Raw genomic sequence first — 23,799 nt, 5'->3', positions numbered from 1 at the left:
GCGATGCACCATTATTTCACAAAGAAGGAAACGAGTCTCTCGTACCTCCACGATTCCTATCACTTTCCAGAAGAAGAAGAAGTTTGGTACAATAATGAAACAACAACAAGCCGAGCAACGAAGCTTACTCAGTCTTCTTCTTCTTCTTCTTCTTCTTCCTCTCCTCCGTTTGTTTGTATTGGACAAAAGGGTCAGCTCAGCATCAGTAATGTTCCCCGGCCCTCTGTACTGAGTCATGACTCTTAAATAGACCACCCAAGATAAAAAAAAAAAAAAAAGAACAGAAAAAGGAATTTATGAGGAGCTGCTACACAGACAATGCCTCGGAAGAGGGGGAACTGTTACTTCTGCTACTACTATTGAGACAGTAACTCTAAATATACTTTATGTTTTGGGCTCGTGATATGAATTAATTACAATGAGATGATGAAAGGAGGTTGTATTTAGTTATTATAAGTATAAGTATAAGAGGGTTGCAGTTGTGAGGGGGTGTGGGAGGCTTACTGAGAATGTAGAGATATGAAAAACATGTGGTTGAAAAGGTACCTAAGCTAAAAGGTTTGCTAAACATTTTTGATGCGGTTTGGTCATGTGGAAAGAATGGATGAATGTAAGAAGATGAACGCGTCCTATTTTTGGTAGTCTTGGGAGGAAAGAGGAGTTTTTGAGGATAGAGGTTTTTGCTATCTGAAGAGGGGTGTGGGAGGCTGATGGGACTGGCAATCCGTCAAGATACAGTGGAAAGCAATATTGGGTCTGGTCGGTTCTTGGATAGGTGACTGCTAATGAATGCTGAAGAGCATTTGGAGTCCGTAGGGAATGGCAGCAGAAGGTCACATTGAGTATGGTTTACATTATACACAGACATGTAGGTGACAGTAAGCAATTGCTTTTATCTGATGTAAATGAGAGAGTGACTGGTTTGGTGTAAAAGTGAATCTGAGATAAGGTAACATGCCTTCAAGGCTATTCATTCAGTATCTTTGTGGCTGGGGTTGTCAACTGTATGTGGGTTGGGTGATGTTGGCAGACAATAGCTGGCTTGCTGGTATAGTGGTCAGTGTCATGGCATGCCGCTCAGATGTCGTGGGTTTGCGTTTTCCTCAGGGCAATGAAAAAAGAATCACTGATCAGTTACTGCTGCAGTGTGGGGTCTGCTGTAGTGGGAGGTTGAAACCAACATTCTTTGGAAGTTTAAATTTCAAGTCACTGGACCCTTTGATGTGCTTTTCCATGTGAATAGGTTTCATCTACTGAAATAATAATAATAATAATAATAATAATAATAATAATAATAATAATAATAATAATAATAATATAGTAAAGAGAAATTGTGGGGACTAATGGGAACAATACGGCAAAGTTTGTAAGCGGAGAAAATTGAAAATGAATGTTCACGAGAGTAAGGTCGTGACGTGACGATAAGCTGAAACCAAGAAGCTGGAGTTATGGATGCTTGCATTTATGATGGAAAACTGGAAGTTATTAATTAATTTGGACCTTTTGTCTTAAATGAGGTATAACAGTGTCACGACAAAGTTTCAGAAGAGAGGAGGCCTGTCTTTTGGAAGCGAAAGCTGCGATACACGAAGAGATTGTGGTGCTTATTCTCCCTCGTGGATATAAATTTCAAGGAAAAAAGATGAAGGTCATTGAAATGAATCATTTGCCTAGATTAAGAAGAGCCAACAAGGACGTGCACACTTTCTGAGGAAGGAAGGAAAACGAGGCTAAGAAAGTGATAGTTGAAAGTGGTGGGAGAGGTGTTGGGACGTCTAGAGAGTTCATGTAAGCCAGAAGTGAATAGTGCATTGTGCACGTGTGGGCAGAGAGGTTGGTTTGATTCTAATAAGCCTTCTGAGTGGGTATTAAACGTTGCAAGAGTTTTCTGCATGGGGGTTTTATCATTAATCAAGCAGCCACCGGGTGGATGTAACAGTGACACTCGTATCTTGTTTCTTTTCTGGAGCCAACCCCCATTAGGGAAAAGGGCTCGTTGGGATGCAGGCTGATCAAGGAGTAAGAACTCTTTCTGACATCTACCCAGTTCAGTCTGAATACAAACATTCTGTTGATATCTGTTTGTCATTATTTTGATGAGCCTGGCTGAAGTGTCTAGAAACCTGATTCACCAGACATTACTCAGGCAGCTGAGACAGTGGAATTCACAAGGAAAAGTATTTATTGTATCACTTCATTTCATTGATGTCCTCTGCACCTCTATGATGCCAGATGATGGATGTTGCTGAAAAATTCATCCCTGGAGTCTTAGTTTACAAGTATCAATATCGAGTAAGCAAATATACCTGACATACCCAACTGGCCTCGGATAAGAAAATCCTAGAAAGATAGTTTTTATTTTACTAGTCTCGTGCCCAGTTCTGGCAGGAGCAACCTCGCAATGGTTCCCAAGTGAGTCATACATCTGGCAACGGTTACTGCCACCACCTGCCAAAGAACTGATGACTGCCAGAAATGAGAAAATGTCCCTTCATTTAAGATTTGCTAACACCCTCCAGTTTGCAGATTCTTGTCACCTCATGAATGAGGATGTATAAAAATTGACTAGTAATTATGATGGATGTAGATTTTTAGTCTTTCATTGAAATGTAACTGGGGAAAAATATGTGTGAGAATAATTGAATTCCGCTGCTGGGCGAATGGAATCCAAGCCTTGTTTGCCCGAGAACTGTGAGGTGCAAATATCTCAGCAGGCAGGCGAAAGAATTTAGCATTATTCTTAATCATTATCTAAAGTTCATGTTCATGCTTTAAAGATATTTCACAGTGTGCACACTTGCAAGTGCATAATAGAGTTAAAAATGAATACAGAGACATAAATATACTATGAATGTTGGTGTTACTTGCTTCTGTTACTTGGTCTGTTTGACGCAACCAGCTCCATTAAAAACGAACATGGTAATGAAAGTTAGACAGATGTCTGCATTTGGCCAATTACAGCCCATATGAGCAGCTACACTGTTTCAGCCTAAGGCGAGAAACAAGCCCCGCCCTCTTTGTCGAAAGGTTGCCAGATGTCTTCGAGTGCATTTGAGAATTTCTCCGGAGTCCCTTGGCAGGAAGGCCAAATTCAGCCGTGTGGAAGATGTCCTTGACAAAAAATGCTTGGCTTCTGGTGACAATGATTTTGATGATGATGAATAGCTAACGGCAACGTAACAGCAAGAGCTGCTATGCTGCAAATAACTTTAATAAAGAAAGACACTGTAGAGATAAGAACCCACATTATCATAATGTAAATTATGAGAGTTATGACATTGGGAAAGGTCATAAATATATTATATATGCAAGCATGTTTGTGAGCAAGGGTGGATGCATGTCTACGTGTGAGTGTATATGCATGTTTGCACACACACACACACACACACACATATATGTTTGTTTATATGCAGGCATACACTCTTGATCACATGCAAATATGCATGTTTGCTCTGTTAAGTATGCATGCTTGGAAGCAGTCTTCCATGCTTGCTTATAAAAATATGTATATGCATGTTTGCAAATGAGTGTATGCATACTTGTATGTGGGTGTTCAGGTGTGGATGCATACATATGTGTAAGTATAGGCATGCATGCATGCATGCATGCATATATATATATATATATATATATATATATATATATATATATATATATATATATATATATATATATATATATATATATATATATATAGAGAGAGAGAGAGAGAGAGAGAGAGAGAGAAAGAGATATAGAGAGAGAGAGAGAGAGAGAGAGAGAGAGAGAGAGAGAGTTAAACATGAACAAATAAGTTAAAATGAGAGGAACCTGAAGGTTTATGTGCCAGTGACATCTAGCTTCCCTTGTTGGTCACCCACCCAAGCACTGCCCAGACCCAACGTTACTTACCTTCTCTCACACTGCGACCACCTAAGAACCATCTCAGTGACCCATTTCATACTGCTACTGCCAAAGTGTCCTCTCATTTACTTTATTATATTATTTCCTAAGTATGAATTTAATCACCTTTCTCACCCCCTGCTATCACCTAAATTTCAAAACCACCATTACCAGAGGCAAAGTACTATTTGTCTAGGACATCTCCCACAAGCCTAGACTTCGCGTCCTTACCAGAGGACCGCCGGGGGAATTTCCAAATGCACTCAAAGTGTTTGCCATGGCGACATCTGGCAACCTTTCATAAAGAGGGCGGGGCTTGTTTCTTGCCTTAGGATGAAACAGTGTAGCCTCTCATATGGGCCAAATGCAGACTTCTTCCGTCTAGCTTTCATTGCTGTGTTCGTTTTTATTTTACCTCCTAAGTATTATTTTAGTTGCCTTTCTCATACTGCTATCACCTGCATATCACCTCAATAAATCTCCCCCATGAGTTTTATCTCTCAATCTCTCGAGTGCCACTTACATCTCGTCCACGCTCGACTTGGCACCCTGGAGCCTTCCTGCCACTGTGCCCGTCTTATTGTTTTTGATCCACCCTGTGATGCCCAGCCTGTCAGCGTTGTCCTTCGCCACTTTGGTGAAGTTGCATCCTGAAGTGGAGAAGAGAGAGAGGGAAGTTAGAACGGCGGAGTTGAATGAAGTTTGAAAGTCTGACATGCATCAAAAGGTTTTTAGCTGCCTGTCAAGGTGGAGGACTGAACAGTGATTTCAGGTCAGCTCAAGTTTCAGCTCTCACCGATGACATGTTGGCCTCAAAGAGAAACCTGTCATTGACTCTATCACAAATTAGTTATGTGACGAATAGTGGTCAAGTCTCGCAGGTAGCATGTAGACACCTTTAAGGAAATACTTGTCACTTCAACAAGGTTTTGCATGAAGGACACACACACACACACACACAGATACTAAGTTACTACTCTTCCCCTTTCGAACCTCCTGATCCAGCATAAAATAAGGAATAGAGGGAAAACATAAAAAAACACATTAATCCTTTTTAACTATAGCAACTTACAACTAACAAAAAATATTCAAAGAAACCCAATCCAAACGCAATTTAACGAAACAGATTAAACATAAATCATTTGCCTGAATATAAAACAACACGAAATGGACACAAAAACATATAAAAAGTCAAAACGTCCTGACTTACAATACAAATTTTAGAAGTGTTGTTTAGTAGCTAGCGGATCCTGAGAGCCGCTCGCTCCCTGGATAAACAAACTTAGTTGAAAAGGTAAACCTACCTGTGACAATACAAAGTAGGGAACAAAACACACAAAAGATGGCGCTGGATTCATATTTATATTCAAAGGGAATAAGAAAGCTCTACTGTCCTAAAATGGAGGACTGCCGTATCTGCAAAATTTTCGAAATTGAGATACGCCACCTACTGGGCTCGTGAAACTTTAATACACAAGTTACTGAAGTTTCAGAATGATTCTTCGATGCTTTCCACGAGTATTTTGGGGGTCCCATTTGCAGTATCTGCAAAAGCAGTAGTAAGCCAAGGGAATATCTGTTATTTTCCTCAGTTTTGTATTTTTGCAGACACTGAAGTCTTCCATTTTAGGGCAGTGTACATGACAGTACGTTACAGGGAATGAGAAAATTCATTGTAATGGGACGTTTAATCATTTGTTTTGTTATCACTTACACTCCATTATCTTCTGGACATTTTTGTTAAATCATCAATATCTTCTTTGTTATTTTTTCAATGCTGAAAACTTCATCTTGCAATGGTTTAATTTTGTTAAAATATATCTGTAGACCTTATAGTGGTCACACGTATTTATACACGTGGAGGCACAGTCATGTGTGTGTATGATTATGTGAAAATTTGTCTAACATACACACACATCATATATATATACACACATATAAACGTCTGCATATACATACAACCATGTATGCATGGTTACACGTATGAACGACTATTTCCTGTGCATGTATGTATAAAAATACACCCGTGGCGCTCAGCATGAAACTGGAGTCGAGAATCTCGCAAGAAGAAGAAGAAGAAGAAGAAGAAGAAGAAGAAGAAGTCAAGACACTCGTCTTTATTTACATCAGCTGCTCAAACCGGGTCAGCTCGCGTCGACTGGAGGGTTGATCCTTTTACGAAAGTCGTTTGCTGTCGCGTCAACACGCAGCCGAGTGAACACTGCTCCCAGATGACATTTTAATTAACATAAACATAGAGCGGGTCGAGGGAAGTAAACAGTGAGGAATTAAGTAAATAGTGAGGAATTTGTGCTTTTAGATTTCCTTTGTTGTGGGAGGAGGAGGAGGAGGAGGAGGAGGAGGCCACACGGGAAGAGACAATGCTGGTAAGCGTCTTCAGTAATTGTCTTGTAATGGATGCTCATAATGTAAGCACATTCATTCTTTTTGAGGACGTGGCACTAAATGGGTATATCTCTCAGTAAAATATAAATGAACTATAATTAAAAAGGCCTAACCTGCCTCTTGAACAAATCATGAAAAAGAACAAGTGAAAAACGCGCCGAAGTTTCTTCGGCGCAATATTTTTCTGTACACAGTATAAATGCTGTATGAAACTCTCAGCCACGGCCCATGAAACTTTTGGCCACGGCCCGGTGGTTAGCCTGTGTTGTTGGGTGCCAGACGAACGATCATGACTAACTTTAACCTTCAATAAAATAAAAACTACTGAGGCTAGAGGGCTGCAATTTGGTATGTCTGATGACTGGAGGGTGGATAATTAACATACCAATTTGCAGCCCTCTAGCCTCAGCAGTTTTTAAGATCTGAGGGCGGACAGAAAAAGTGATGACGGACAGACAAATAGCAGCCATCTTTTTAGCAGTTTTCCTTTACAGAAAACTAAAAAAGGACCAAGCCTTCGGGAAGAACGAAACCGAACAATTCATTCCTGAGGCCATTCGATAGAATCAAGCAATCTGGCGTCCAAAGGCGCGTCTCGGGGCATTGAAGCACACACGAAAGAAGAAGAAGCAGAAGAAGAAGAAGAAGAAGAAGAAGAAGAAGAATTTCCACAAATAACTACACGAGAGACTGTGTTGGCAGACATACTTAATGAGAGCATCTTATTTTTTTATCTCGTGTCTGTCTTAGCCAGACGCCCAAAGTCTCATTCCCGGAGCCTCAGCTCTGAAGCTTACATCACAAATTTAGTAACCAGAGGACCCTTCGGGCCCGCCCATTTAGTGCTAGAAGTCACAAGGCTATTTAGAGAGAGAGTCTAGTAGTTTGCTCGCATAAAGCTCACAGTCATTCTATTCTTCGAAGGATGAGTCAGGTGGACCCTAGTCTTTGACATGAGTCTGGCTCAAAATTGTCATATTCTTGGTGAGGGGCCAGTTATTAATTATTATTATTATTCAGAAGATGAACCTCGTTCATGTGGGACAAGCCCACCACAGGGGCCATTGATTTGAAATTCAAGCTTCCAAAGATTATTATTATTATTATTATTACTACTATTATTATTCAGAAGATGAACACTATTCATATAGAACGAGCCCACCAAAGGGCCCACTGACTTGAAATTGAAGCTTCCAAAGAATATTAAGGTGTTCATTAGGAAGAAGTAAGAGGAAGTAAAGGGAAATACACAAAGAATAAATCCCACTTATTAAAAAGAAAAAAAAATAAGTTAGTAAATTAATAAACAGATAAAAACGTATTAAAACACAAAGAGTATAACATTAGTGTAGTAATGCATTGCATCTTCCCTTGAACTTTCGATGTTCCAGTTACACATCCTCAATTACTAATAGCTATTCCAGTCTTATAGTCATTCCACATAAAAAAAAAAAATTAAAAAACTTATTTTCAGGTCAGAGTTATCATGTTTCTCTGAGGCTGGTTTATGAATTCACATCCCAAAGTCATTCCACAAAGGGTCGTATCACTCCACTTGTATCCAGAGTCATTCCTCCCCCTGGAAAGTGTCATGACATCCCATTTAAAGGGAATTTGTGGTCGAAATCATTCCTTTTTCGAAGGAGTTATAAAGTCTTCAGCCCCATAGGGGGTTAGTGTCATCAGTGCACCTCATGCGGTGCACTGTAGGCATTACTAAAGGTTCTTTGCAAGCGTCCCTTCCTTAGGCCCCTAGCTACAACCCCTTTCATTCCTTTTACTGTACCTCCGTTCATATTATCTTTCTTTCATCTTGGTATCCAACCTTTCAGACCTACTTACTCTAGTTTTCTTTCCAGCGCTGATTGACCTCGTAGGTCTCAGCGCTTGGCTTTTGGCCTAAACTCTACATTCCATTCCATTCCACAACGTCCTCAGGCGCTTTTTAAAACTGTATTGTTTCTCGGGAAAATCAGGTTCTGGTCCTCTGAATTACACCTTTAAGATCTACATTGAATCTCATGAATTTTTAACTTACACCTTTAAGGCACCTTTAAGGGTATACATACACAGGGTTTCATGAATCTTTAACTTACACCTTTCAGGATACACACAGGATTCTATGAGTTATAAAATACACCTTTAAAGGTGTACAAAGGATTTTATGAATTATAACTTACACCTTTAAAAGTGTACACAAGATTTTGTGAATTTTTGACTTACACCTTTAACCAGATACACAGGATTCTATAAATTATAACTTACACCTTTAAAGATATACAACGATTCTATCAATATTGAACAAGTACCTCACCAAGAATAATGTAATGGTTTTGATACATTTATTACCTTCTCTTAGTTTGACCTTTAAGTTAAAATGAATGTGTCTTTAACAAGAGTTAAAATCATTGGTTCCTTCTATAAAACTTAATGTTGAAGAAGAAAGAGAGAGCTAGTTTTTACCCATTTTGTAAATGGTACAAATACGAGTCAATGGTTTTTAATTTATCTATTTATTAATTAATTTTTTTTCTTTTTTAATAAGTGGGATCTCTTAATCTTTCTGTATTTCCCTTTACTTCCTCTTACTTCTTCCTAATGAACTCCTTAATATTCTTTGGAAGCTTCAGTTTCAAGTCAGTGGCCCCTTTGGTGGGCTTGTTCCATATGAATAGGCTTCACCTTCTGAGTAATAATAATAATAATAATAATAATAATAATAATAATAATAATAATAATAATAATAATAATAATAATAATAATAATTTTAAGAGCACCAAGAATTTTCCGTCCAGAATTTTTGGACAAGTTCTTGAAGATGTGTCTATCAAACACACGAAAGCACTAGGTACAGATGCATTTAATTATGGAATGATTTTCCTTCTGGTTCTTGCAATAATCTTTGGAGTTTTCCTAGACAGTGACCCCCAAGGGTTTTATAACCCGCTATGTATCCACCTGTGGGGCGTGTTTAGTGAACTGAATATACAATTTCGGCCAAAGGCCAACCGCTTGGACCCACGAGGCCATTCAGAGCTGAAACGGAAATTGACAGCTAGGAGAGTGTGGAAAGTAAGATGGAAGAAAGAGAACATGAACGGAGGTACAGTAAAAGGAACGAAAGGGGTTGCATCTAGGGGCCTAAAGAAGGCACGCTGCCAAGGACCTTAAGTAAAGTAAGTATACCTTAGTTTTACCAGACCACTGAGCTGATTAACAGCTCTCCTAATGCCCACAGTGCACCGCACGAGGTTACTGACGGCGCTATCCTCAACATAAAAACAAAAGACTGTAAATATCACAAAGACAATGACCCCCAAGAAATATTGGTCCTAGATAACGACCCCCGAAAACCCTTTGGGGGTCACTATCTTTCCTTCAGTGCAAATTAGGCACCACTTCAGAGACGGGGTGGGAGCGTTCAGGAGATATGTGACTGAGCAGAAAACAGTTTCGTCCTGTTGAACGCGCCAATAAAGGCACTTCCTAGAAATGCGTTACCTGTCGGGGTTCAGTAACCAAGTGCATCCTGGGAGAGAGAGAGAGAGAGAGAGAGAGAGAGAGAGAGAGAGAGAGAGAGAGAGTTTGTGTCCTTCCCTTAGATTTTCACATAGCTCCAATTTACAGTAGTCTTGAAATTCAAGAAATGTGTGAATTACCAAACAAACGTCCTATGAATTTCGTGGGTTTTCACAGCAAGTTATTATTTAAAATACTCTTGTATTTATGCAAGACTATCTAAAAAAAAGCCTCAATTGACTAAAAATACCAAATAAGAGATCATTATTCTCATTGACATTCGCTTCAAACCAAAAATTGCCAAAGAAACAAATTTAACCACATGTCAATCTAAGGGACTTCCTCCCACTGTTGCCATTCACACGTCACCAGATTATCGACGATGATTTAGGTTTCATTTACTTTCTTTTTCCTCTTTCGCTTTTTTCATAGTGAATATACGTCACTTTGCGGTTCACGTTTCTTTAATAATACGAATATTATGAGAAAAATTCCGTATCAGTAAGGGAAAGTCGAACAAATATGTCCTCCTCTCCGGGACATTATTATGGTTTATAGCAGATGCCGCTTCCTGCCAGGCTTGCCAATCACACGACACAATCTGCTATCATCGCACGTAAACTCTGTCCATCTCCTCTAAGCCTGGGCCGCATATAGCCACCTCTCTCTGCTCCCGTCTCGGTACTTAAGTGACCCCCGAAAAGCCGTGGAAGTACCCGAGGTATCAGAAACGGGAGATAAATATTTCCTCCGCCCTTCGCAGAAAAATAACATTGTGGGCTTTTAGCAGATGCCGCTTCCTATCAGGGTTGCCAATCACACGTCGCCGTATATCTGTCTCCCCTGTCATTCGTCTCTCTTATTTATACTTTCGTCCTTTGGCACCTTCGTGGCAAAGGAGGGTAAGTGTAAATGGCGACCGACTATAATGCTTTTAATCTTTTGTTTGTTTGTTTGATTGTTTGACAACCACAAACGCAGGCGTCTTTAATGGAGGGAGGAAGTCAGCCTACTTTGTCCTTGAATTTTCAGGAGACAAACTTCAGAAAATAATAATAATAATAATAATAATAATAATAATAATAATAATAATAATAATAATAATAATAATAATAATAATAGTATGCAATTTAAACATTAATATGTGTTTAAATTACAGTTTTAATATTTATCTGTTACCACAAAAATTCTTAAACTAATAGAAATAAACAAAAATATAGCTTTACCAACTTATAACTGGAGTTGACCTTATTCCATTAGAGAGAGAGAGAGAGAGAGAGAGAGAGAGAGAGAGAGAGAGAGAGAGAATGCATTGCCACCTTAATCTTAGAATCATTCATAAAATCTTATTATCAATCATTCAAATATTAATTATAATTGTGAATTACATTACAATAGAAAGTTGTAAAATGGTTATATCAAATATCTCAGGGAAATTAAGTCTTATTCTTAAAGAGATTGAGGAACCAAATTTGAATGCAACTAATATTTTGAATATTGTATCGTGATTAAAATAATCTAGATATTTATAACTGATAAAATAATTATAATTTCGGTATAATTCAAAATTATATATCTCTACCTTAAAATGTTGAATATCTTTCACTTAAAATATACATCTAAACAATTTGTATTGTAAAAATGGCTAAATTACTTTGGAATCAATTTATCCAAAATAATCATTTACCAAAAGTAATTCTCATCAAGGTGTCTCAATTGAATTACATTTATTCATATCTAATTTTAATAACATGAAAAGAGAAAATAAAAATAAAAATTAAACTAAAATAATTGCAAGTGCCCCAACTTATCCAGAGGTCAGGTCATTCATTCACCAAACACCTTGGTCAGACATTTAGGGTCCGTGTCAACAGGTACAGAGAGAGAGAGAGAGAGAGAGAGAGAGAGAGAGAGAGAGAGAGAGAGAGAGAGAGGGGTCACACTGTGCCAAATTCGGCGTGCATGGCACATCCGTCAAATGTTGCCCTGCAATGCTCATCATAACTGTCCCTTTCGATACCTCCTCCTACTACCTCCTACTACCTCATACCTCCTACTACCTCCTGCCTCAACTACCTCCTACTACTTCATCCCTTCTGCTACTCTTCCACCTCCTATTAGTCTCCTACCTCCTAATATTTTCTACTACCTCTCCCCTCTGTCCTACTAGTTTTTACTACTTCCTAATAAAATAGGGACCTGATATATATATATATATATATATATATATATATATATATATATATATATATATATATATATATATATATATATATATATATATATAGAGAGAGAGAGAGAGAGAGAGAGAGAGAGAGAGAGAGAGAGAATTTGACACCCCAAAACAGAACAACAAAATGGGGACAAATGGAGTCATCAGAATCCCCCAAAATAGAATACTATTTTCTGGTGGATGAGGGCGAGAGAGAGAGAGAGAGAGAGAGAGAGAGAGAGAGACAGAGAGAGAGAGAAAGGCCACCAAAGACACCGAGGGACTTGCGACGGCGCCATTTCCCGAGACACAATACAAGAAGATCAAATGACGAGGCCCCCTCTCTCTCTCTCTCTCTCTCTCTCTCTCTCTTTCGGCTTTCCCCAGCTGCCCCAAATTAGTGGGCCCTTATTTTAGGTCCTTCCCTTAAATGTCATTTAGGGAATGCATGTTTACTCACATCTTTCTTTTTTTTAAAGTTTGTTTACTTAACAGTTGTAAGAGTCAGCCTTTATAAGAAGGTCTCTTTTCAGGTTGGAGACGGCAGTTGTCAGTTATTGTTTTTTTTGGAATTTAAATCATTGTCGTAAGAAAAACGTTAGTAACTGTGAAAAAAATGATAAATTGAAATATTTACCGTATGTAAATGATAAAGTAATGATTTATGAAGGTTATGATATATCAAATAATAAGAAATTATTTAAATTATGCAAAAATTTCAATGAAAATATCAAATAAAATCGAAAGTGTAAACTGGAAACTCAAGAAATGTTTTATCTTGAAATTTATAGCCTCGAAAATTCTACGATATTTAAGACACAAACAACTCTCTCTCTCTCTCTCTCTCTCTCTCTCTCTCTCTCCTCTCTCTCACCTCCCACGGCCGCGATAATAAGGGTATCAAGTTACGCCCTGGGCCATAAGATACCCGAACTTGCCCTCAAACTCACATGCGCATTGTGGCGCTCTGCTGATTTCCTCAGTATTAAAACGTTTGGAAAATCCACCTCGAACGTTTGTTTGAACGTTGATAAGAAAAACATTTTCAAGCCACAGATTCTAAGTGACTGAAATTCACTGAATGGTGTAATTATTGAGTGACTGAAAACTGGATGTCTGAATGTAAAAGTTGTGTGACTGACCTGGATGTCTGAATGCAAAAGTTTGAAATCAGTGTCTGAAATCGTGCATGAATTGATGTCTGTTCTATGTCTGATTTCGGGTCTTCGAATGGGCGCCTGAATGAATGTCTGATTCTGTGAATTGCCACTGAAAATGGGTGTCTAAATTGGGTGTAAATGGGCGCCTAAACGGGCGTGTAAATGGGCGCCTGAATTCTGTCAGCGACTCTTCACTTATCTCCGAGAGATATTGTGGCACTTGAAACGGAAAGTGCGGCGCTGATAGCGAAGAGCACTTTGCGTTGCTACTTATTTCGTCAGAGAGAGAGAGAGAGAGAGAGAGAGAGAGAGAGAGAGAGAGAGAGAGAGAGAGACTTAAGCCTCTCGTTAAATTGTTTTGGCATTGTAAAGGATACCATTACATGATTTATTGTTCCCGCCAAAGTGCCGAGTGAGATTGTATATTCACAACTCAAACACCCATTTATTTTTATTATTGTTGATTTTAACTCTTCTAGTGTATTTTGTAAAATGACATCCTGTTTTCTAATATTATTGTTATTATTATTGGTAATTATTGTTATTAGCTTTAAAACTCTGAATGAAAGGGAGACGAAATGAGAGAATAAAATTATATGAAACAACATTCAATTTCTCAATCAAAAGCTATTTTTCACTTTGTATGCTTTCACAAACACACCATCTCTCTCTCTCTCTCTCTCTCTCTCTCTCTCTCTCTCTCTCTCTCTCTCTCTCTCTCTCAGACACAGAGAGGCATCATGGCTTTGTGAAATTTGATAATATATTTTTTCAACTATGAATTTTGTATTAAGTTTGCTAACATGAGAAATTATTCCATTGTGAATCTACAGTAGGCCTACAGAAGACAATGGATAAGCGGTTGAAACAGCTGTCGGCTTAAAAATGAATGACTATAACAGATTGTAGCAGATTTGTTAATCACTATTTGAGGACTGGAAAAGTACTGGATATATTTATTATATATGTATACATATTTGTATATTATAATTATTATTATTATTATTATTATTATTATTATTATTATTATTATTATTATTATTATTATTATTATTATTATTATTATTATTATTCAGTAGATGAAACCTATTCATCTGGAACAAGAAGCCCACCAAAGGGGCCACTGACTTGAAACTGAAGCTTCTAAAGAATATTAAGGTGTTCATCAGGAAGAAGAATAAGAGGAAGTAAAGGGAAATAGATTAATAAATAGATAAATAGACAAAAATGTATATATATTAGTATACATATACATGTATGTGTGTATGTGTAAGAGAGAGAGAGTCTGCCCACACAAATCATACACCTCTCTCCAAAAGGACCATTATTTGCAAAAATGCCGTTCAACCCTAATTCAACACCAGATAAAACCCCATCGAGAAGACATTACAAAAATACAATGTTCAGGAACAGCTTCTCTTACTGGGGGGGGGGGTGAGGGCCCTGCACCGCCCAGAAACGCCCAGTTGTCAAAGACGAAGCAGCCTTTAATAAACAATCCTGGGTGGGTGACAAGCCAAAAAGAAGCGAGCGAGCGCCTCCAGCAGGCTACGTGATCTCTGAGGGGAAAGATAAATGTCACAGAGTTTGCTGCTGGGAGGTGGGTTGGGTAGGAGGTGCCAGTGGGAAAGCAACTGTGAGAGAGAGAGAGAGAGAGAGAGAGAGAGAGAGGGTTGTTAGTAAACAGATGTCAGGGGGAAAAATGGTTCTCCTTAGCGCCCGTGAATGGAGACAAGGCAAGGACTGAGTCGTTGTCTTTTGATTAAATTTGTCGAGGTAAGGGTCCTGTGGTCCATCCCAGCCCCCCCCCCGGCGGATTCACTTCCAAAATTCTATAAAGGGAAAAGATGTCTAAAGATCTATTTTTCTTGTGTGTAAGTCACAGTGTTAATTGACAATGAACCCCGAGATCTGCTGTGACGAAATCTCAGGGAAGAATGTGGATGGTAGCGAGAGATGTACTTAGTATATTATTGGAACGGGTCAGTTTCCTAGAAAGAGACTTGAATACTGGCTTCGTTTTTAACAGCACTATTACTGTTACTACTAGTACTACTGCTACTAGTGCTTCTACTACTACCACTACTGCTAGTAATAATAATAATAGCACAGACGGAATTCTTCCGCCTGGGAAAAGACACTAATGTTTCATAAAAACATCAAGTTGTCATCTAGGTGAGCTGAAAAAATCCACCTCTCTCTCTCTCTCTCTCATTCTTTCTCCTGATGAAAAAAAGTGAATAGCTTTGCACACATAGCACAAGTAACTCTCTCTCTCTCTCTCTCACTCTCTCTCTCTCTCTCTCTCTCTCTCTCTCTCTCTCTCTCTCTCTCTTCTAGGGAGTTTGGTGCGATGCCAGAGGTTACAAGGAATTCAGTATAGACACAACCAACCCTTATGCAACAGAGTCACAAGCCCCGTCTACGAAAACTATGCAACAATCACTACTATAAGCCTTACCCAGGTCCTCGCGCTTTCGTTCATGAGCGGAATCACTCAAGAATCCGCGTACGGATTTTGACGGAAATTTGACCCACGGTGGGTCTTATGCTTGACAATGAGTGACCCGATTTTGGGGGAGATTCAAGTTTGGGTAAGGGAGCTTTTGGGGTGTGTGGTTGGGCAGGGAGTGGGGTGGAGGGTAGGCGGGTCAGCCTTGCAGGAGGTTTGCGGTTTATTAACATTTTTGTCTCTCTCTCTCTCTCTCTCTCTCTCTCTCTCTCTCTCTCTCTCTCTCTCTCTCTATATATATATATATATATATATATATATATATATATATATATATATATATATAGTGCAGCTATAATATCTGTTATTTTGTTTTAAAGAGAGAGAGAGAGAGAGAGAGAGAGAGAGAGAGAGAGAGAGAGAGAGAGAGAGAGAGAGAGAGAGAGACAATATCATTGCCTGATCATAAGAATTAGCTTGAGACAACGGGTTTGGACCTATCCTACAGCCCCTGATGCCCACAGGAGCCCAGGTGTCACTAAACACGCCCTATTCTCTCCATGCGTTGTGAGAAGGACATGTCCAAACCATCTGTACCTCCCTTTGAATCATTTTTTAAAGATTTCATCAAAGAGCAGAAATTTGAGTAAAAATTCAATGAAAACAGGAAAATAGATAAATAAAATAAAAATACAAATAAAATATTACAAAATAAATTATTAATACATAATACAAAAGTAATATTTTGTACCTGAATAGAAGGTAACTGTTCACAATCACTTTTGTACAATTAATTCATATTACATTATCATACGCCAATGTCTATAACAAAATATTATTATTATAATATTACTATCATTAGTGATATTGTTATCACTCTCTCATCTTCCTAATGTATTTTGTATTTTGTAATGTATTGTATCATTAATTAGACATAAGTACTGTCTTATCAATCATTTGTCTACACAGCCAGCACATTAATAATAATAATAATAATAATAATAATAATAATAATAATAATAATAATAATAATAATAATAATAATAATAATAATATCATTATTTTACAAGAATAATATAATAATGATAATAATATCTAATAATTTAATAAATAATAATAATAATAATAATAATAATAATAATAATAATAATAATAATAATAATAATAATAAAGTTTCAAATAGGTTTCCTCAAACAAGTTTTAAGAATTTTTCCCACTATCTTGACCTACTGACCTTGAAAACAGGTCAGTGTCGTAATCTATAGTGTATATCTATATATTTTTCCTGTGTGTAATAAAAAGAATCTATACCATGTTTAAATAAAAGCTTCTTCGAGAAACAATTGCAGAGCAACATTGGGCTTAAGTGACTTACAGCTGTTTGCTCAATAATTATGTAAGGGTGGGGGTACCCTGGTCTAAGTGCTTCTGGGCGGTACGTAACGTCCCTGCTGTTGGGAATAGGCATCTGACTCTATTTTTGTTTATAGGTGTTTTTGGGAATAATAATAATAATAATAATAATAATAATAATAATAATAATAATAATAATAATAATAATAATAATAATAATAATAACAGGGACGATCTCAAACTCGACGAGGGAACCTTCGTCAGAGAATTGGCGATGCGTCACTAAGACAAAAAAAACAATAAAACAATAAGACAAATGAAGGCAAGGATGCGAGACACAGGAGAGGCCGTCGTAAACCACCCAAGGACACATGACTAATAAAAAAAGAAGAAGAAGAAGAAGAAGAAGAATGAGAGACAAAGAAAGAAAACAGAAAACGTAAGAAATTGGCAATGCGCAGAAGACTGGTTGTGGCCAGGAAGATCTTTTTCTTTTCTTTTCTTTGAAGGGGAAATTTATAGCCCCAGCTATGAGGAGGATATAGTATTATCGATGAGGAAGGCGTGGGAGGAGGAGGAGGAGGAGGAGGAGGAGGAGAAGGAGTAGTCAGGGAGGAGGAGGGCAGGAGGACAGGTCCAACTTCGGAAGAGCAGATTGCCAAAATTCCTTTTTCGTGAAATTGCAGGAGGAAAACGACAAGGCCCTCTGAATGTTTGTGTTTGTGTGTTTTCGTTGGCCAAGTTGAGTCATGGGACAATGTTCTCTTTAAGGTCGAACCCTTCTTCTTCTTCTCTCACTTCTTCTTTTGCTTCTTCTTCGCTTCGTAAACCCCAACGGAAGGGAATTTTACTTCCTGGAGAAAAAATTGGAGGGAGGGACCCAACCAAAACCCAACCCCCAGCTAATACTATTATGGCTACACCGAGTATCTATGCTTATGGTATGGGACACTTGATCCATCTCCCACAAACTGTTCTGTACTATTCTCTTTCGTATTTCATTCCTCCACATTGCATCGAGGAAAAGAATGCTGTAGGAATGAGTGGAAGATTTTCTTTACGAGAATGTTCTCGGGGAAAAGGGAATGATGTCTTTATTTACCCGGAAGAGTAAACAATCTGGCTGATAAACAAGTTTTAAAACGTTTTGCAGTAAATGATAAAATTGTCTTCTTATAGAATTTTCCTTCAGTAAACATCAGGAGTGAGTCACCATTCCCAATTCACATTCAGAGTTATTAAAACTGTCTTCAATTAGCTTTGCTGTCATTGCAACTCGTGCGGTACACTGTAGGCATTATTTAAGGTTCTTTGCAGCGTGCCTTTAGACCCTAGCTGCTGTAATCCCATTCGTTCCCTTCACTGTACCTCCTTTCATATAATCTTTCTTCCATCTTACTGTCCACCCTCTCTAACAATTGTTTCACAGTGCAACTGCTCTGAGGTTCTGTTACACCTTTCAAACTTTCACTCTCAATTTCCATTTCAGCGACTGAATGACCCCATAGGTCCCAATGCTTGTCCCTTGGCCTAAATTCTGTATTCAATTCAATTCACTTAACTCTGAATTTGTAGATCGAGTATTCTTGGCATAATACCTTGATCCCAAGGCACCTTTTGGCATGCGAATTAGTGCCCACCTCAGGCAATTTGACAGTGACTGATATGACAGGTGCGTTCCCTGATTCTGTCAGTCTCCAGATCCGCCTCTAGCTGCTGTAAAGATTTTCATTCACCTTTTTGGTAAACTATTGGAGCTGACGGTAAATTTACGCGACAGATATCGTTGTAACCAATGGGCGTTGAGTAACGTGAGCTCCCGCCAATCACGATTAGCCTCGGTGATATCGGCTGGGGGTATTTATCGTCGGCGGAAGTTTCTTTGGCGCAGTCGAGTTTTCTGTACAGCGTATAGTGCTGCATGAAACTCTCAGTCACGGCTCATGTAACTTCAACCCACGGCCCGGTGGTGGCCTGTGTTGTTGGAAGCTATAGCGGTGCCAGATGCACGATCATGGCTAACTTTAATCTTAAATTAAACAAAAACTAATGAGGCTAGAGGGCTGCAATTTGGTATGTTAGATTATTGGAGAGTGGATGATCAACATACCAATTTGCAGCCCTCTAGCCTCAGCAGTTTTTAAGACAAATACCCATCCCTATAATAATTTTCTTTTGCCTAAAACTGAAAAGATGAAAAATCTCGCTCATTTTCACATTTTCAGGCGAAATTTGGCTAACTCAAGCCAAGTGATTCACGAGAATTTGACGAAAAACCAAACTTCAAGACGTAACTTAGCCTAACCATAGGCTAACCGAGTTAAAATCCAAAAAAAAAAAAAATTCAGTCTAGAACAACTGCATTCCTTTCCGCTAGCCAACACCTAAGCTATAGGCCTACTACGACAGAGCCCCGCCATTAGGCCTAGGAGAAAATGCAATCCCCGTTGACTTCTTTACTAATCCTGGTACCTGTTGTCCTATTTTTCGTTAAATGAATCTTCAGAAATAATCTCTGGTAACTCAGACACCTTGGGTCTGCAAGCAACAATATATTTAGTGATTTTGGGTTATAAAAGGGTTTTTTCACTGTACTTTAAAAACTTTTTAATCTGGTAGAAAGCTATTTATTGCTTTTAAAGCTTCCTGTATTGAAAGATAGATTATGTTTAATATTTGACATTGCATGAGGAATGCAGAAATTTTCCATTAGGTATGATAATAATAATAATAATAATAATAATAATAATAATAATAATAATAATAATAATAATAATAATTACTATTATTATTATTATTATTATTATTATAAATAATAAACATACGGATAGTAGTAGTTTTACAAACAAGTAAACAGTTGGAACAAACACACACACATATATATATACACACACATGAATTTGTCCCAAAAATATGAGAAAACGCTTACTGAAACGAACAAGTAATCTATTCTAACTCGTAATTATCTTCCTTTATCAAAAACCAGCGTGATTAATGAGGTTATACACTTACTATAATACTTAACACCCTTGATTTTGGCCTACAGAGGTGGCCTGAGTCTGACAGTTTCATTATCGTGCCCTGTCAACCTACTGCTCAACTGTACGTTCGATTTCATGTACAATATGATAGGCATGAGATAATTATTCACATATTCAAGTAATGATGACGAATACCTTTAATCGTAGTCAATCTTTAGTTTCAGAGAATAAATATTGTTAAAGGTAGCTGTCTTGCGCGATTATAATACTGGGCGTGAAATCGGACGCACTGTTGACTGGTAGCCTACCAGGGCACGATAATACAACATTCCTTCTCTCAGTCTGCAAAGGTGTATAAAGTGCAAAGCAATCATAATTGCATATGTAATAGTACTGATTCATTTCCTATTTAATCCTACATAAAATTTTAAATTAAAATGATAATTCTACGCTAGGTAATACTTCTGCGCGATATACCGCACATTCGCACATTACGTTCTGCAACGTACTCTTTGGTACACGGCTAATAACAGCTGTAATTTGACATCTGTTCTGCGTCTGGCCCAAATTTGCCAAGCCCCATAACACCAGGTACTTTGTATGCAGATGGAGCAACTGATATTTTGCATAACAAACAACTGTTTATGTCAACAACTCAATCGCCCTCATGAAATACCATTTTGTCATCATTTCATTGCGAAGTTGTATCTGATTGTTGTTATTGTTGTTATAATTATAATTGCTATCAAGCAGTAATTATCATTATAATCATTATTTTAAGAGTAGAGTGAATTGCAATTCTATTTTGAAATCTGAGGACTTCTGGCAACATGAGAGGGTACAGAGTTGCCACGTAGTCACTTTAACGATATATTTTTCCAACATGTTTCCCCAAAGATGGGTTGACCAAGGCTCCCGTAACTAGCCCAGACCTGAGTAAAAACGGCAAGAAAAGGAAACAAATGAATGAATAAGTTGACAGATGCGTAAATAGATTATGCAGTTGATCTCAGCGCCCTGAATCCAGGATGATAATCAACTCCAATTCACCTCAATTGGTCGCCATCACGCACCAAAGGCAACGAATATTATAACGTCAGTTATAATGATCGCAGCTATTTATTACGGGCGCCGGTGACCTTTCGCTTTGAAACGCCAGTTATTACTACGCACTTGGACGGGATCCGTTGTCATTTGACGTGACAACGGTACAAGGGAAGATGAGGATGACGCGGAGATGTTTATCGGGGGATCACGGGAATGGCAACACTACGTGGAAGGTTGCCATGTCGGAATTGTTTGTGGTTAAGATTGGAACCCAATTTTCATCCCAATTTTTCTCTTTGAATGGGGCTAAAATGGGCTATTTCAGGCAGCCATTCTCTAAATATGATAAAATTGGCAAAATACGGTTATAAGAATTCTTCAAATAAGACGATTTTATTAGGAAAAAACTGGCATAAACTTTAAATATAATATAAGAAATAATTCTCAGAACAGCAGACTTCCAATGTTTGCTTGGCCAATCATTTGCTAAACAACTACTTCAACAGATGTGATTAGATGGCCAATCGTCCAATCGCGACATTATCTGTACCCTGGTAGGTGTAACGCCAGAAATTGATTTCGATCAGTGGAAGGAAAATATTGTTAAGTTTGCATCACATTTTAGAAATATTTATCGCGTCCTTTGCTTTAAATGAATGAGTGAAGAGTCTTTTAATTGCACACACGCAGGCTCACAGACACACACACACACACACACACACACACACACATATATATATATATATATATATATATATATATATATATATATATATATATATATATATTTATATATATATATATATATATATATATATATATATATACATATTTCAAGGCTGGAGTTATGTTACCACATAACAATGTCATATTCGTCAATGTATTCAACATATTGCCAATGAGCCTTGTTTAATACCTTCTAACAGACTTTAACCAGAAGCCAGTTATTCATCACTAATCATCAGATCAATTATTCATTATGAATAACCAGATCCATTCACAATTATGTCAAGTTTCACAAAGCTACAACTTTCTTCTCTCTCTTAAGTAACTTGACACTTACAATAAAAGCGTCAAGTGTTGGCAAAGATCTGGCAACTTGTAAATACTTTCGGATAATTTTTCTCTTAATTGTTTAATCAGATTTCATTCGACACTTTACGATAGTTTGGCGTCACACAGTCCAAGGTCAGGAAGATTCGGACGCGAACATTGGATGGGTGAAATTCGAAACAGGTATCATACGTGGTCTGTATAACACTACCTGTGTGTAATTGCTTATTGCCATCTCTCTCTCTCTCTCTCTCTCTCTCTCTCTCTCTCTCTCTCTCTCTCTCTCTCTGCAGTCTTGTGTATTCAGTCAAGTATATAAACAAATGTGAAGCGAGATGCGTCATTGCTTCTCTCTCTCTCTCTCTCTCTCTCTCTCTTTAGAGTTCTATTTTTCCTATCTCCATTAACCTTTTGTGAATGTACGTGAGAGAGAGAGAGAGAGAGAGAGAGAGAGAGAGAGAGAGAGAGAGAGAGAGAGAGAGTCTGACTGTGGAATGCCCAAGATGATGTCGATGCCAAGTGAGAGAGAGAGAGAGAGAGAGAGAGAGAGAGAGAGAGAAGTCTTTCTAGAACATACTGAGGTCCCTTGCAACGGCTGAGTATTGTGTTCTTGGTTGAAATTCGGGTTATTTCATGTTCATTGAAGCTCTTCTGCTTTCCCACAGTACTAAAGCCTCCTAGAGGGGCAACGGAATACCCGCATGTTGCCCAGACCTGCATGAGATAAGAGGAAGAGCGCTCAGAAGATTGCTGGAGTTAGGGGAACACGCAAGCATAAATTGAATCCAGTAGTTTACCCAGACCTGAATGAGATGAGAAGAGAAACACTCAGATATTATAATAGAACACGTAGATGGAATCCAGTAATTTTACTTATTTTCAATCAATTTCTTTGATATCAGACTCATTAAAGTTTATATTTTAACGACCAAGTGAAAAATGATTTTATATCCGTGTTTTGTATAAAAATTAAATACTCAATATTCGTATATTTATCTTTAATTAATCGATGTAATTCGTATCAGATAATGATAGATTTCCGTATGTTAATTACAGTCATAAGCAAAGAATTATAAATATAAAAATATACACATATATATATATATATACATATGTATATATATGTGTGTGTGTGTGTGAGTGTGTTTGTGTGTGTGTGTATATAACTGAATCATAAAATATGGAACGTATATATATAAATAAATAAAAAATCCAAACAATGGAGTGCTGCAAGGCCTTTCGACTTGTAGTCCTTCACTTAGCAGTCTGCTGAGTAAAGGACTAGAAGTCGAAAGGCCTTGCACTGCTCTGTTGTTTTTTTTCCTTCGTGGATTTTGTCTTTATTTATAAATATGTATATATATGTATAAATATACATATTTATATGTATTTGTAAAGAATTGTAAATTGTATTTTCGTCATATTGTCACCTGTTTGTTAATTCGGCTGCAGAAATTCTCATCAATTTTCTTTCCCCTTAAAATTCCTGTAGAAAGTGACAACATGGCAACTCAGCGCCTTACTATGGTTGTCACATGTTGCTATCTACAAAACAAGAATGTTCTTTTTATTTTGTTTTTTATTATATTCCTCTGATTTTTAACAGTGGAAGATTCTTGATTATGATCACGATTTCCTCAAGAATATGTTAGATATATTGTTCTTTCTCGATATTGGCTGAGAAATGATGATGATAATTTAGAATGTGGCAACTACCCAGATCTCTGGTTGCCA

The 23,799-nt window shown here is 37.7% G+C and overlaps 1 protein-coding gene across 1 annotated transcript in view; it reads right to left on the bottom strand.

Annotated features, from left to right (window-relative positions):
- Positions 1–23,799, bottom strand: part of LOC136856434 (acylphosphatase-2-like) — a 30,521-nt gene that overhangs the window by 3,088 nt on the left and 3,634 nt on the right. Inside the window, exon 2 of the mRNA XM_067134308.1 lies at positions 4,406–4,532. Coding sequence (XP_066990409.1) covers positions 4,406–4,532 — 127 coding nt within the window. The remainder of the gene's footprint in view (positions 1–4,405; positions 4,533–23,799) is intronic.

The sequence above is a fragment of the Macrobrachium rosenbergii genome, chromosome 35 (genome assembly GCF_040412425.1).
Source record: "Macrobrachium rosenbergii isolate ZJJX-2024 chromosome 35, ASM4041242v1, whole genome shotgun sequence".
NCBI classification, from domain to species: Eukaryota; Metazoa; Arthropoda; class Malacostraca; order Decapoda; family Palaemonidae; genus Macrobrachium; species Macrobrachium rosenbergii.
The sequence above is the reverse complement of the archived record's forward strand: the minus strand, read 5'-3'. Positions and strand labels throughout refer to the sequence as shown.